This window comes from Neofelis nebulosa, chromosome 3 (assembly GCF_028018385.1).
Source record: "Neofelis nebulosa isolate mNeoNeb1 chromosome 3, mNeoNeb1.pri, whole genome shotgun sequence".
NCBI classification, from domain to species: Eukaryota; Metazoa; Chordata; class Mammalia; order Carnivora; family Felidae; genus Neofelis; species Neofelis nebulosa.
In genome coordinates this window covers 145,624,353-145,638,240 of record NC_080784.1, presented here as the reverse complement: position 1 = coordinate 145,638,240, position 13,888 = coordinate 145,624,353, and the positions used below count along the sequence as shown (strand labels likewise).

The 13,888-nt window shown below is 43.5% G+C and overlaps 1 protein-coding gene across 4 annotated transcripts in view; it reads right to left on the bottom strand.

Moving 5' to 3' along the window:
• Positions 1-13,888, bottom strand: part of PPEF2 (protein phosphatase with EF-hand domain 2) — a 41,171-nt gene that overhangs the window by 18,541 nt on the left and 8,742 nt on the right. For 3 of the 4 annotated variants that reach the window (XM_058722252.1, XM_058722254.1, XM_058722251.1), the window contains 6 exons: positions 11,009-11,143; positions 6,198-6,325; positions 5,990-6,047; positions 4,596-4,771; positions 3,165-3,279; positions 559-605 (listed from right to left, as the gene is read on the bottom strand). In XM_058722252.1, the coding sequence (XP_058578235.1) occupies positions 559-605; positions 3,165-3,279; positions 4,596-4,771; positions 5,990-6,047; positions 6,198-6,325; positions 11,009-11,063 (579 nt within the window). In that variant the 5' untranslated portion in view covers positions 11,064-11,143. The remainder of the gene's footprint in view (positions 1-558; positions 606-3,164; positions 3,280-4,595; positions 4,772-5,989; positions 6,048-6,197; positions 6,326-11,008; positions 11,144-13,888) is intronic. The other variant, XM_058722253.1, reaches the window with a different exon arrangement.

Genomic DNA, 13,888 nt, shown 5'->3' with positions numbered 1-13,888 from the left:
TTTATAACTAAAAATGGATAGGGAAATAGCTTTCAGTTGCTTTGATAATCAATAATTTTCTTTATTTGGAAAAAAAATCAATCACTAAGTAAGGATTCTTTCTCTTTGTTAACCTCAGACTTTTAAAACAGTTTACAAAAATATACTAAAATACAATATAGTACTGACTTTTATATTATATATTTGCTACTATGTATTATTTTTTAATGACTTAAAGTAATATTTTTGAGCGCCTGCGTGGCTCAGTCGGTTAAGCATCCGACTTCGGCTCAGGTCATGATCTCACGGTTCGTGGGTTTGAGCCCCACATCGGGCTCTGTGCTAACAGCTCAGAGCCTGGAGCCTACTTCAGATTCTGCATCTCCCTCTCTCTCTGCCTCTCCTCTACTCACACTCTGTCTCTCTCTCTCTCTCAAAAATAAATAAACATAAAAGAAAATTTTTTAAAAATAAAAAGATAAAGTAATATTTAAAAAATCCAAGCAATACTTAAGCATTTTGTTAATAGATACTTCCAAAATAAGCCTCAGAGCAAGACAGGATCTTAAACATTCATACCTTATGAAATATAAATATTAAGTCATCCAACTGGCCATGTAAATCTCCTAACAAAGACAGAAAAAGAATATCAGTTTTTACTGGTCCTTACCACTGTGTCTCATTTTTACTATAAAAAGGAAAATACCCAGAAAAATCTGACAAAGTTATGGTTACTTTTTTCCATATGTAAGACAGGGATAAATATTAACTTCCCTTGTTGCAGGGATAGCTAATATTGAAAGAAGAAAACACAGTATCTTTTCTCTACATGATTATCATAAATAAACAGTAAATGAAGCAAAAATAGGACAGAACAGTGCAAGGATGCAAACTCAGGTGAGAACTGGAGAGATTTTGTCCCATCTGAAGTAGGAAGCCGCTATTTATGGGCCAGTGTTAGGAGATTTTTCAAGAGGTGTTGGAAATGTCAATTTTAATATGAATTCTCCAATTTTCAAATGTTGGAAATTTATTAAAAAAATATTTTTCTGGGGCACCTGGGTAGCTCAGTTGTTTAAGCATCCAACTTCAGCTCAGGTCATGATCTCATGGTTCATGGGTTCAAGCCCCACATCAGGCTCTGTGCTAACAGCTCAGAGCCTAGAGCCTGCTTCAGATTCTGTGTCTCCCTCTGTCTCTATCCCTCCCCTGCTTGTGCACACATGTGCGCTCTCTCTGTCTCTCAAAAATAAAAAAACATTAAAAAAATTGTTTTAAATTTTTTTCTGTCAGAATGGCTAGAATTAACAACTCAAGAAAACAACAGATGTTGGTGAGGATGCGGAAAAAGAGGAACCCTCTTTTGCACTGCTGGTGGGAATGCAAACTGGTGCAACCACTCTGGAAAACAGTATGGAAGTTCCTCAAAAAATTAAAAATAGAACTACCCTACGAGCCAGCAATTGGACTACTAGGCATCTAGCCAAAGAATACAAAAATACTGTTTTGAAGGGGCACATGCACCCCAATGTTTATAGCAGCACTATCAACAATAGCCAAATTATGGAAAGAGCCCAAATGTCTACTGACTGATGAACGGATAAAGAAGAGGTGGTATACACACACACACACACACACGCACACACACACACACACACATGCACACACACGCATACAATGGAATACTACCTGGTGATGAAAAAGAATGAAATCTTGCCATTTGCAACAATGTGGATAGAACTAGAGTGTATAATGCTAAGCAAAATAAGTCAGTCAGAGAAAGACAGATAGCATATGATTTAAATCGCATGTGTAATTTGAGAAACACAACAGATGAACATAGGAGAACGGAAGCAAAAATAAGATAAAAACAGGGAGGGAGGCAAATCATAAGAGACTCTTAAATACAAAGAACAAACTGAGGGTTGCTAGAGGGGGGTGGGGCGATGGGCTGAATGGGTGATGGGCATTAAGGAGGGCACTTTTTGGGATGACCACTGGGTGTCATAGGTAAGAGATAAATCACTGGGTTCTACTCCTGAAGCCAAGACTCCAGTGTATGTTAACTGACTTGAATTTTTTAAAAAAAGATTTTAATTAAAAAATAATAATTTTAAAAATTTAAGGGGCACCTTGGTGGCTCAGTTGGTTAAGCATCTGACCCTTAATTTTGGCTCAGGTCGTGATCTCATGGTTTGTGAGATTGAGCCCCATGACGGGGTCTGCGCTGATGGCTTGGAGCCTGCTTGGAATTCTCTCTCTCTCTCTCTCTCTCTCTCTCTCTCTCTCTCTCTCTCAAAATAAGTAAATAAACTTTCAAAAATAATTTAAAAATAAATTAAATAAAAATTTAAAAATATTTCAGGGCAAACAAGACCTAGCTGCAGGTTGCACGTGGCCCTCGAGGTGCCAGTTTACAATCCCGGCTGTGCAACAGTCTGCACCTCCTAAGTGAAGATGTGGGACCTCAGTCTGTAACAGATGTCTATTTTTTTTAAATTAAATTTAATTAATTTATTTTGAAAGAGAGAGAGCAGGGGAGGGGCAGAGAGAGAGAGGGAGAGAGACAGAGAGAGAAAGAGAGAGAGAGAGAGAGAGAGAGAGAGAGAGAGAGAGAGAGAGACAATCCCAAGCAGGCTCCACGCTGTCAGCACAGAGCCTGATGCAAGGCTCGAATTCACAAACCATGAGATCATGACGTGAGCTGAAATCAAGAGTCAGACGCTTAACTGACTGAGCCACCCAGGTGCCCCTGTAACAGGTGTTTAAACTTTACCGAAAACATAAGGATATGGAAAGAATCATCGTGGACAGTATTTCTCTCTGGAAGAAGAATACATGTGGACGGAAGGAATAATTTGCTAGGCATTAGGGCCTGCTGCTCAAGGCACAAGAAATAAACTGTCTTCTGACAAGGGAGGATCTGGCTATTTGCAGGGATTGTGTTCTGAGTGAAAGCATGAGTTTGGAGTCAAATCTGAATTGTTTGGGGAAATAAAGCAGAGTCTGGGCCCTCTTGCCCCATAATCCTTCACTGCACTGCCTCTACTCCAGTAAGCATGGAGCGAATAAGCAAGCTCTCAGCGAGAATCACATCTCCCGCCAGCCCCGCCCTTCCTCTTCCCCATCACAAGCGTTTTCTTGTTTGTGTCTAGCGTGGGAAGCCATTTCTGACTGACTCTCACCGCACACTGTGATCTCCTCGCTGTAACAGGTGGAGACCCGGTTGATGTTTGGCAGTTGTATCAGGTGTTTCCTGGTTTCATGCAAAAGATTCAAGACATAGCGAGCATGGAGCTGCTACTAGGAGGAAGAGGGGAGAGGGAACAAAACAACACTGATATTCATGCAGCAAAATGGGCCTCGCCTTTACTGCCTAATGATCCCAATCACCCAAGACCCCAAGACCCTGGTAAAGTGCCCCTGCAACTCTATGCATGGATCCTTTCTTTTTCACCCATCTTCTGCCCTTGTTTCTGCTTTTCAACACCCCCAATATTGAACTAATTTCCTCTTTCCTTCCTTGCCTTCCGCTTGGGAGAAATGCATGCTTGTCTCAGAGAGGTGTGAAGAAGTGCATGCATGTCAATGGTACTAAGTGATCCTGACATCCTGGAGGAAACTACCCCAACGTCTCCTGTGGTGAATTATCTTCTTATGAAAGAGACGAAGAGCTGGAGTCTGGCAGAGAACCAGAATGTGACCACTTCTTACCGCCTCTGCCTCTACCACCAGGGTTTGGAGCCACTCTCATGTTTTGCCTGGACTGTTGCAGGACCTTAACTGATCATCCTGCTTCAGCCCTTGCTCCCTATGTTCCATTCAGAAAACAGAATGATTATTTTAAAAAGCAAGCCAGATTATATCATTCCTATGCCCAATGTCTCCCCATCTCTTTGAGAAGATTAAAAGTCCACCCACCCTCCTCTCTGCCTCCATCCCCTAACACTCTTCCCCGACCTCCTCCTCACCAGCCACAATGGCCTTCCTGAGGTCCCTGAGCCATCCAGGCAAGGTCCTGCCTCCCGGCCTTTCCATTTGTTCCCTCTGCCTGGAACATTTTTCTGGAGGCATCCACATGGTGCGTTTCTTCACCATCTTCAACCTTTGCTCAGAAATCACCTTATCCATGGTGCTTTCTAAGACTACTCCATAAACTGCCATCTCTCCTACCCAGAACTTAGTTTATTCTCTTACATAGCTCTTATCTCCTTCTAATATACTGCAGAATCTGCTTATTTGTTGTTATTTATTTATCTACTGTCTGTCTCTCCTCTAGAATGTTAGCCCTGTGAGAGCAGGAATTGGTGTCTGTCTTGCTCATTGCTATATCCCCAGTGCCCAGAACAGTGTCTGTACATAGCAGTGCTCAGTAATTATCAGTGGGATGAATGAACAAAGAAATATTACATGATGAGGAGGAGAAGTTTTCAGTGCATAAAAACTGGCTTATTGACTACAAGGTCCTGGCTAAGCAAAGGGGGCATGGCATCTCTCTAGTGGATCCATGACACTAACACCCTAAATCCAGGGCTATTCCTTCTGTGTTGGGTCTGGTCTCCCTCTCCATATTCCACAAAGTTGGTCGTGACCCAGGTTTCCCAGGGTGAGCTTACCTGTTTCAGTCTGAAAGCTTCCACCAGGGCAGTTGCGTGATCAGGAAGGAGTGGGAAGGAGAGGCGTGGTCCCGTGTAATTGTCAGGGACTTCTATAGATTCATAGTCACCGAATTTCTCCATCTCAGAGTCCTGGGGGAATCTGTCCTCGGTGAACATGCGGTCCAGGAAGTCCCCTGGTTAGGACAGAAAGGGTAGGACAGCTTATGTTCAGATGTTCAGTCCATGGGCAATTCAAAACAGTCTTTCCCTGGACCATACTTTTTTGAGAGAGAGAGAGAGAGAGAAAGAGAGAGAGAGAGAGAGAGAGAGAGAGAGAATTCTAAGCAGGCTCCACCCTGTCAGCACAGAGCCTGATTCAGGGCTTGAACTCATGAATTGTGAGATCAAGACCTGAGCTAAGATCAAGAGTCAGATGCTTAACTGAATGAGCCACCCAGGTGCCCCAATTTTACTTTTATTTTAAAAGACCGAGATTTGGGGCGCCTGGGTGGCTCAGTCTGTTAAGCGACTGACTTCGGCTCAGGTCATGATCTCACAGTCCGTGAGTTTGAGCCCCGCGTCGGGCTCTGTGCTGACAGCTCAGAGCCTGGAGCCTGCTTCGGATTCTGTGTCTCCCTCTCTCTTTGCCCCTCCCCTGCTCGTGCTCTCTCCCTCTGTCTCTCAAAAAATAAATAAATGTTAAAAAAATGTTAAAAGGCTGAGATTTGTCAGACTTAGAACAGAAATTTAGCAGCTGAGGCTTGTAAGCAGAAGGAAAGGGAAAAACCTTGGTGAAACAAAAAAGCTCACAGGTATTTCTGGTGCTGTCAGTCAGTGTGCCAGAAGCCATCAGACCTTTCAAGGTCCTTCAGGCAAGGGCCAACCATCAGCCTCTGCATCTCTGGCCTGGGAGCTTTCTTCCTGGGTCCACAGAGGGCCCTGCTTGGCAGGCCAGAAATGCTGTGGAATTAACGACGCTTCCTATCCATCCCTCCCAGCAGCCTTCAACTAATGAGTCTCAGGAGTTGACACAGGAAGACTCTAGTTCTCTCTGCCTTCAGGTGGGATCATTCCAAGGCAAGTGTTCTGCACTATTTCCCAGGCACCTTTTGTTGCTGGCTTAGTAGCCCCCACCCCTGCCTCTGCCTCTTTATAAGCTGCCTTCCCTTCCCTGAATTCCTTCCCCAGTCCCTCCCCACCGCCCGACTGTTTTCCCGTATTTAACAAACAAACTCCTTGCACTCAAATTCTTGTCTCCAGGTGTGATTCTGGGAGAACCCAGAAGCTGCCATTTATCTGTCAGCCTCCTCACTCATTCCCTGGCCGTCACGGGATCTATGCCCCCTGTGTCTCCCCCGCTCAGTCTGATATCTACAACCCTGAGGCCCTCCTGTATGGCAGCTCATACTCACTCTCATGGTTGCTGCTGGGGGTGAAGTGATCCACAAGGTAGCTGAAGAAATCATGGAGCTGCAGAAGAGTCGAAGACTTGGCTTTAGAGATGGGCGCAAAGAGAACCAGGAGGGGTCCGGGTCAGCTGCACCCTCTGGGCACCTGGCCCTTGCTGCCCATGTGCTGGAAGGCAGAGCTCGAGTGACTGGGGCCCACATCCCGCCGCACCTTGACCTGGTCTTGCTGTCCCGCGTACTCTATAGACTGGAAGATGCGCCAGGTGCAGTGCCGCCTCATCTCCAGGCGCGCCGTGTAGCGTCGGTACCATCTCTGGATTAGGGCTGCTGCCTTGAAGGCTGTGACACAGATGGAGAAGACAGCCTGTGAGCTGGGACTCCGTGGGCCAGGGCGGAGGTGAAGGGCACCGCTCCTGTTGTCATCTGGGGACAGGATGGTGGGGAAAGCACTACCCATTGCCCCTGGGAGGAAGGATTTGCCTCACCGCTGGCTGGGGGGCTCTCTTCCCCACTCCCTCCCCCACCCCACCTTCATTCTCACCTAGTGGTTATACTAATATCACTGTAGGTTTACTGGAACTCCTACTGTCTGCTGAAAACTCTTATGTGTGAGAGGTGGAAAGGTTGGATTGCCAGGACCATCGAGAGATCTAAACTGGACAGGTTGCAAGCATGAGGCATACTTGAAGCGTGGGATAATACAGGGGTAGAGGGTGGGGAGGACATTTTGACATTCTAACAACAGACTGGATATCAAAAGATGTGGGTTCTAGGCCTGGAAATGCCCTGACCAGCTATGTGGCCTCAGGAGAATTACCTTCCTGGGACTCAGTGTCCTCATCTGAAAAGGGAATGGGCTCCCTATGACTGGGGAAAACAAACAATGGGCAAACACACAAATTACTACCTACAATGTCAGGTGGCAGTAAGTGCTTGCTGGGTTCTATGCTTGCGATCTCACCCCCCTCACCCACTATCAAATCTGCAGGCCGCCTTTGGGCTTCTCTTTTTGCCAGGGCCTGTGCTAGGTGACCGTGTTCCACAGGGTGGCATGAGTAGGTTTACTTCCTCCTAAGAGCTTTAGGACCCACGGTCAAGTCCTACTGCCAGAGAACAGCTGTTCACATAAATAACTAGATTCTTCTTAAGCTCCTGGGCCTGAATGTGCCACTGGTGATGAATGGAGTATTCATGGATAAAGCAGGATTAAAAAGGAAACCCTGCAGGTTAATTCAGGTCAACCTCGTGAACAGTAGACAGATTGATTTAATATATTTAGCTTGCATTAGAGAGCTAGTAGAATTCTGGCTGATTTCCTTACAAGGAAGGTTGATGGTAGAGTGAGAAAAGAGAACCAGAGGGAAACTTAAGCAAAGCTGAATTTGATTTCCTCTGATAAAAAATGTCAAACTGTAGCTACTTCTCAAAGGCCCTTACCAAATGCTAAGGCTGAAGCTCTACCGATTGAATTCTGTAAATCCATGCTCAGAACCGTGAATGAAATGTCTGGAGTAAGAGCTACAGACCCTCCAGGAACTAATGGGAAGCACAGATACGTGGGCCTCGCTCACCCTAAACCTACAGCATTAGAATTTCTACAGGGATCTTCAGGTTTAACCAGCCCCACATGTGGTTCTTACATGCAGTGAAGTGTAAGCAATACTGAGGGGTATCGTGGCCACCAAGGTTCTGTGAAAATGTTGTTTGTTAACACGTTGCTTCAACATTTAAAGGCAAAGGCTGCCAACTAGACATACTTCTATCCTCAGTCTTGCTTGGCTCCTTAGGGCAGGGAGGACACCCAATGGCTCTTTCTCACTCTTTTTTTCTCCCTCTCAGTCCTGGCAGGGATCTGGGTTAACTGAGATAGGGGCTGAGAGGTGCAGGATAGTCTAAGTCCCTCTGCCCTCTCCTTTCCAACAGCACAATACAACATGCTTGGGCTCCTCTTACTCCAGCTTTGTGTAGACTAGATCTGAGGGTACAAGACACCTACCTGTTAAAACCCCCTATTAACAACAAGGCAACTACATGAAGAGAGACAGAGGTCAAAGGTCACCAAGGCACCAGTGAGTGAATCAAAAGCTGACTTAGAAGTAGAACCTCCTTGGGGCACCTGGGTGGCTTAGTCAGTTAAGCATCTGGATCTTGATCTCAGCTCAGGTCACCATCTCGTGGTTTGTGAGCTAGAGCCCTGCATCAGTCCCTGTGCTGAACGTGTGGAGCCTGCTTGGGATCCTCTCTCTCCCTCTTTCTCTGCCCCTCCACTGCTCTCTCTCTCTCTCTCTCTCTCTTCCCAAATAAATACATTGACAAAGAAAGAAAGAAAGAAAGAAAGAAAGAAAGAAAGAAAGAAAGAAAGAAAGAAAGAAAGAAAGAAAGGGAAAGATAGAACCATCGGGTGTCTGGCTGGCTCAGTCAGTACAGCATGCACAGTACAGCATGCAACTTTTGATCTTGGGGTTGTGAGTTCAAGCCCTACATTGGGTGTAGTGACTACTTTAAAAATAAAATTTTGAAAAAAATTCAAAAAGAAGTAGAGCCTCCAGCTCCAGCTTCCCACAGAATCATGGGCAAACCACCCAACTGGGCCCTCTGCAAATTCCTGACCCACAAAATTATGAGCAGATAAAATGATTGTCTCCAGCCACCAGGTTCTCCGATAGTTTGTTATGCTGCAACAGATAATTGGGACAGGAATCGTATAAATGCTTTTCAAAGTTATAAAACAAATTTAAAACAAAATGAAAACAAAATGAAAAAAAATGAAACAAAAGAAAAAAAAGAAAAAAAATGAAAAAAATAAATACATAAAATAAAGCAAAATGAAAAATCAATCTCCAAAGATTAAAAGCAAAAGTTAAACAAGTGAATCTAACCTTATATAAGTTAGAAACACAGAAAGGAGTTACTTCAAATGACTTAAGAATTCAGTAATTTGTATGTCCCTAGTGGATATATATCCAAAGGACAAAATGAACTACAAAGAAATCTTAAGAAATGTTCAGGGGCACCTGGGTGGATCAGTCATTTGAGCATCTGACTTCGGCTCAGCTCAAGACCTCACGGTTCACGAGTTCCAGCCCCACACTGGGCCTGCTGCTGTCAGCACAGAGTGGAAGATCCTCTGTCTCCCTCCTCTCTGACCCACCCCTGCTCACACTCTCTCTCAAAAATAGATAAATATTAAAAAAAAGAATTTTTAGTAATCACATTGTTTATACTAGTATTGTTATTATTCGGAAACTATTATTTATACATGGTAGGATAAAGTAAATAATACTATTTTAATGCTGTTAGGGAAAAAAGATTTAAAAAAATTTTTTTTAATGTTTATTTTGAGAGAGAGAGGCGGGGGGTGGGGTGAGGAGGGGCAGAGAAAGAGGGAGACACAGAACCTGAAGCAGGCTCCAGGCTCTGGACTCTCAGCACAGAGCCCAATGTGGGGATCAAACTCAGAAACCATGAGATCATGACCTGAGCCGAAGTCAGACTTAGTCAGTCTTAACTGACTGAGCTACCCGGACACCCATGGACAAAAGATTTTTAATAAAGAGCTATATATAAATAATAACATCAAGGTTGTTAAGTAAAAATACTGTGTTCCTAAATATAAATTAGTCATGCTGGGTTTTTTTCTAAATAATACATATTTCTGTATCTGTTCATTGAAAAATTATAGAAAGATATAGGCCAACTGGAAGCAAGGGGACACCCCACACCCTAAAGAAGAAGTTACTCCAGGGCCAAAAATGTGCAAGATGAGCCTGGGACATATTGCCAAACTAGAAAGTAAGGAAGCCACGAGCTTACAGACATGCGTCAGCCCATATAAACAAAGTGTTGTCATGATTTCCTTTGCTTTCCTCCTACGTCTTTGGCTGCCTGTCTTCAGTCTCCTTTGCTGACTTATCCTCTTCCACCTGGTGCTTAGGCCCTGGAGTCCTTCATGGCTCTGTCCTAGGCCCAGGTCTCTGATCCATCTTTACTCTCCCTCTAGGCTACTTCAGAGACCCCCATGGCCTCGACCACCATGCAACACTCTGATGTTTTCCAATGTTTATCTCTCCAGCCCAACCTCACCTCCAAAATCCAGATGTGAATACGCAGCTGCCTACTCAGTCCTTCCACCTGCATATCTCACGGCCACCTCAACCCCAGCATAAACTCACCATCTTCTCTCTAGTCAAAGTTGCTTCTCCTCCCACTATCTTTACGTCAGTAATTGGCATTATTGACTGCCCAGTTTTGCTGGCTGGAAAACTGGAAGTCATTTTTGATCCACCCTTCTCCCTCACTCCATACATCTACTCAGTTGGGCCCTGTCAGTTCCACCTCCAAACTATTGTTAGAATTCACCTTCTCTCCATCTCTGCTGCCAATAACTCGGGACTAAGGCAGCAGCATCTCTTGCTTAGATGACTTTAGTAGCTTTCAGACTGTTCCTTCTTCTACTTTTACTCTCTCCCTTCCTTCTTCACAGAAGCCAGAGGTCTTTTGATACATAAATCTTAATATGAACTCCGTATTTTGAATTCATCAATGGTTCTTCATGCCCTTAAGATAAGATTTAAAATCCTATAGACCCTGAGTGATCTGGGCTTTGCCTACCTCGGCAGCCTCATGTTATGCTGTTCTCCATCTTGTTCACTTCAGACAATTCAGTTCCTCAAACATGCCTCACTTCTTTCTAGCTCATGATCTTTGTACATACTGAACCCTCTACCTGAAATGCTCTTTCATCTACTTTTTGCCCAACTTTATTTCAACCACTTGTACATGTATAATTTGGGATAAACCCTTGTGGACAACACTGATTCCTTCAGGTCAAATATAGTTCACCAACTCCTAAGATATTCAGCTGACATTCTGGTGATCTTGTCACAAGGAGGAGAAGCTGATTTTCAAGGGTTGCCTGAGGAGAAATAAAATGGTTTCCTTGTTCTATTCTGAGAAACCCCTCCCCATGCAATGTAGATTTGGGGATACTCACAGCTAGTTTGGAAGGTGGGAAACACATACCTTTCTCTGCATTCTGGAAAGCAAAATGATGTTGGGTTGAGGTACCACTTCCCATAGTGTATGTACAAGGTTTCTGCAGGACACAGACAGCAGGTCTGAGGGAGCAATTGTTTGCTGACAAAAGGAAGAGGGAGTCTGAAATAAGGGAATTCAGGCAGAGTATTAGTTCAGATAGACCAAGTAATCTATGGACTTCATCTCCCACATCATAAAAAATGTGGGACTATCATATGACAGCACCCTCCCCACCTCGGTGATGTCGGTGCATGAGATGTTCCCCCCTGCAAATTCCCTCCATGTGTCATCTCACATCTCTCCCATGTTCCCAGCCTTTCTACTAGCTTTTTCCTTTTCAATTTAGAACCGTACTGAAGTCTCTTTTCTTATAATCTCAAAGCACTTCACCACCACAACCACCACCACCATCATTATCATCATTATCATTATCCTTTGACTCCTATATCCCTCTAGCTATAAGCCAGCCTCCCTTTTCTTCTCATTCATATTTCTCTTAAGTAGACTACATATTTTCTGCCTAATCCCTCTTAAAACCAGTTTTTACATCTTCTCTATTGATCAAAACTTTTCATGCTGGTGTCTCTAATGCCTTTGTTTTTTTAGTCCTTACCTTGCCCAAATAGCAAAGCCATGTGCCTCTACAAGTCCCACCTTGATCAAAATTCTACTCCTTGAGTTTCCACGATGCCAGATTCCCTCACGTTTGCTCCTTCCTCTCTGACTACTCTTCCTCCTTCTTGAGCTGACTTTCCACTGTCAATCCTTTAAATATCAATTTTTATTTGTATTCTAGTCTCAAACGTCAGGTCTTCTCACTTGGAACATACTTCCTGGATGATTGAATGAATATTCACACATTCAACTATTACCTCCTACTGCTCAAATCTATATCTCCATCACGGATCATGCATATACCTCAGCCCCATATACTCAGCTTCCTGCTAACCTTTCACTGGGGTGCCTCAGACTCCATGTACCACAAACAGAACTCATCTTCCCAAAAGCCTACTCCTCAAGCCTCATCTCTCTTCTCTGCTTTCCTCAAACTGCTCTTTGACCACCATGACCTACGTGTTTTTGTTCTGACCTGGAATGTTCTTCCTCTCCCATCCCTCTTGGCTAACTTGGCTAACTTTACTCATTCCTTAAGGCTCACTTTGGGCATCACTTTAGGGAAGCCAGTTTGACAGGCCCCTCCTGTGAGTTCTTGAATAACCTATTCACATCTCCATTACTGCGGTAAGATATTATACTTCCCTATTTTGTGTCTCTCTACCATTAAACTACCAGTTGCTTGAGAGCAAAGGCTGTGTGTGAGCAAATTCATCATTATATATCTAGAAATTAGCGTGGGCTTGGCATGTGGCAGAGATTCAGTAGATATTAATTGAATAAATTTATTTATTTTTACCATTTATTTATTTATTGGCACATTCATTTTTACACAATAAAGATCAATCTTTTCCTAGCTCTTCTTCAGGAAGCAATCTGAGATGTACTGACTTAATGTTGAGAGTGGATTCCACTTTTTTTTTTTTACTGTTTATTTTTGAGAGAGATAGAATGAGTGGGAGAGAGGCAGAGAGAGAGGGACATAGAGAATCCCACACAGGCTCTACACTACCAGCTCAGAGCCTGACACAGGGCTCAAACTCACAAACCATGAGATGATGACCTGAGCCAAAGTCAGACGCTTAACTGACTGAGCCACCCAGGTGCCTATGGATTCCATTTCTATATTTTTCCCCCTAACCTCACATCTACCCTACTCTACTTCCTCTATTTTTAAAGGTTATCGTCTTGGGGATTGTCAAAAAGTTGTTATCTTTTCCCTTGCAAATCAAAGAAAAGTCTCACCTTGCTTGTGTTGGTTAGCTTACTTTGACTAAATGATCAAAGACAAAAAGACTATGATCTCTTTTGTGTGTGTGTGCAAAATGATTCCCAGATGTAAGAGATACCATAAAACCAGAACCTGAGTATGGGTCAAACCGAATAGCCATCATGACCAAATCAACCCAACTTTCTCCAGATAACTTGCACAGTTTTAGAGCTAAAAGGGGTAACAGTAATGACTGAGTCCACCAGTGACTCACTTACAACTTGTTTTGATCATTGGTAACTTGCCTGTAGAGCCATGTTGTGTCCTAAAGTGTTTCTGTTTTGGAAGCATACAGGTGCAGGTGAGAATTTCAGATCAGCTTCTCACTAGACCTTGGTCGCTTAACCTCTCATAGACTCAGTTTTCTCCTCTGTATATATGAGAGTAATAAATAATGTATTTAAAGTGTTCTCAGTATATGGTAGAATCTCAATACATGTTGATAGATTGGATCTGATATATTTATTTTACAATATCAAAAACCAAAAACATGCCCCTGGCTCAGATTTAGGAAGCAGAAAAAGACATACTATCTCAATACAGCATTGTTATAAACTGTATGTGTCCCCCATAAATTCACAAATTGACTTTCTAACTCCCAGTGTGATGTTATTTGGAGGTGGAGCTTTTGGGAGGTTATTAGGTTTAGGTGAGGTCATGAGGGTGGTAACCACATGATGGGATTAGTGTCCTTATTAAAAAAAAAAAAAAGAGGAAGAAAGATTAGATCGATCTGTGTGTGTGTGTGTGTGTGTGTGTGTGTGTGTGTGTGTCATGTGAGCAAGGTGGTGGCTATCTGCAAGCCAAGAAGAGAGCACACAACACAAATCAAATCTGCTGACATCTTGATCCTGGACTACTCAGCCTCCAGAACTGTGATAAATAAATGTATGTTGTTTAAGCCACTCACCTGTGGTATTTTGTTCCAGCACCCCTAGCTGACCAAGACAAGCAGAAACCAATAGGATGGATACTGATTA